This window comes from Etheostoma spectabile, chromosome 3 (assembly GCF_008692095.1).
Source record: "Etheostoma spectabile isolate EspeVRDwgs_2016 chromosome 3, UIUC_Espe_1.0, whole genome shotgun sequence".
Classification (NCBI taxonomy): Eukaryota; Metazoa; Chordata; class Actinopteri; order Perciformes; family Percidae; genus Etheostoma; species Etheostoma spectabile.
Window position 1 is genome coordinate 9,357,498 of NC_045735.1, and position 2,191 is coordinate 9,359,688.

General features: G+C 38.2%; 1 protein-coding gene across 4 annotated transcripts in view; it reads left to right on the forward strand.

Annotated features, from left to right (window-relative positions):
- The window catches only part of tsku (tsukushi small leucine rich proteoglycan homolog (Xenopus laevis)), a 13,174-nt gene that overhangs the window by 5,513 nt on the left and 5,470 nt on the right, over positions 1-2,191 (forward strand). Inside the window, exon 1 of one of the 4 annotated variants that reach the window (XM_032512331.1) lies at positions 608-890. The exons of the other annotated variants lie outside the window; for them this stretch is intronic. Coding sequence (XP_032368222.1) covers positions 879-890 — 12 coding nt within the window. The 5' untranslated portion in view covers positions 608-878. Of the gene's footprint in view, positions 1-607; positions 891-2,191 lie in introns of those variants that run through there. 4 annotated transcript variants of the gene reach the window in all.

A 2,191-nucleotide genomic window follows, 5' to 3' on the forward strand; every position in this document is an offset into this window, starting at 1 on the left:
ACACACACACACACACACACACAAAAGCATCCACAGTTTTAATATTAAAGTTACACCCTTTATGCATTAGAAGGAAATAATAATCAACGATAAAAAATACATGGCAGTAAACTGAGAACCCTCTGCACATATAAAATTGCAAATGCAGGTCACTAAGTATGTGAATCACTATACAAAAATATTTCAGTAACATTATCAACTCTCAGCGTTACAAGCAGCCAGTAGTCAGTAGTCAGTCAGTTCAGGGGTCAAAAAAAAAAAAAAACACTGCACAGAGGTTAGCAGCTCTGTCTGAATAGACTTTGAGCCAGGGTAATCAGCCTACATGCTGACCCACAAGTACTATGCAGCTATGTACTGTACAATAACCTCATCCTCTTACATAAGCCACAATAATTCAATGTAACCCGTTAGATATACCTAATAACAGCCGTAACCTTAGTCCCTTAGTACGTTTTCACGGCATACTCCAAAAAGAGTCTGAATTTAAAACAAAGTTTAAGGATTAGAGTTTACCAACATGTATTTCTTAGAGAGGCTGGGTTTGCTGATGACAAAAAATAGTTACCCTCCCTTTCTTTTTTAGCATTTTTGGTAAATTTTGAACAAAAATGCTCAGTAATGTCCTGTTTATTGCATTCAGAAACCTATGCAGTAAAACTCTGGATTGTAACTTCAACACATGTTTTGCTCTGTCACGCCCAGGCTACTTGAGCATGACTGTTCATTTTTAACTGTTACACAACACTTAATCTTTGTCCAATTTTCACACTTATTCCAGGGATGTGTGCAGTACATGTTGCTTAAGTTGAACTGGGTGAGCTCTATTCAGCTCTCATTTACACATAGGTGGACCACAGCAACATTTACGGAAACACATGAAAAAAAAGGTATGATATATTTCTCTGGTTTGAGATAAAATCTTTGTAGTGGATTTTACGGACATTTTTATTCACTTATTATACTTATTTATTTTAGTCACTTCTGAATTTTTAAATTAATCTTATACTTCAAATTAGTTTTTCTGTATGTTATTGTTTAAGATGCAGTGTGATTACAGTAATAGACTACATGGCAGGATACTGTATAGGAATGAGAAGGGTTTTTTTTTTTTCTCCGGCTCAGAGGATGCCCTCAGTGCTAAGTTTTTCCTTAGTTTAAGATAGGACAGAGATATTTTAAGGGCCTTGATTTACAGTCATTCATTTTACAACCATGCATACTCATTCTAGTGAGTAAACTAAGAAAGTGCAATTAAACTCTTTGATCAAAGAAATTAGGTCACACCCGTTGGGAAAGCCAAGAGGGAGGGAAATTGGGGCTACTCAAGTTGCACCAAATAAAAGCTTAAAGTCTTTTCACAAAGCTTAACAAATACTTTGAAGATGACATTTGAGCAGGAGCAGCTTCTCTAATTTCTATAACAACAAACAAGGTGTTCTGTGAAGGAATTTGGACTAAGTGTACTGATCTAATCTGGTGATTGAGGTTGTGCATTTTTCTCAGCAGTGATTGCTTGAAGGCTGATTTGATCATTGTTGAATAGAAAACTTTGAATAGAAGACTTTTCTGACATCAATAAGAGTTCCATGTTAAAAATGTTTCCAATGTAAATAGGGCTGCACAATTATTTAATCACGATCACGATTTTGACTTCCCACGATCAAATTTGCGTGATCAAGCAATTTCTTCTTCTTTTTTTTTAGCGTCATTTTATAGAATGATCCGGGTTTTTTTGCATAGCGCATCTACCGCTCCGTAAACCACCGTCTGATCATGTGCCAGTCAGAATTGTTCCCTGCAGCGCGCAGCTTAAATTCTAGATGTAGACAGTCACAGAGGACAGAGTAACTGGAGGAAAATTCAACAGATAGCAGTCGGTTATACGTCGGTCTCAAGGTTTACCAGTTCACCAGTAAACGCAACGTTTTGTCCCGTCTGTGTCGTTTTTCAGACAACAGCAGTGACCAGTGCTAGTCGGTGCTAGTTAATGTCTGTTAGCTGTTAGCTCCTCTAGGACGCACCGGTGCTAATGTCCTCGCATCCGCTGCAATGTTGTTTATATGGATATGGTTTGATTTTGCGTTACATGACCCATTTCTTCTGTAAAGCCGTGCCTGTGTTGGATCTCTCCTCTACTCTCTCTCCTCTTACTCTCTGCGCAGCCCCGTCACACAGCGCCGGTCCACAC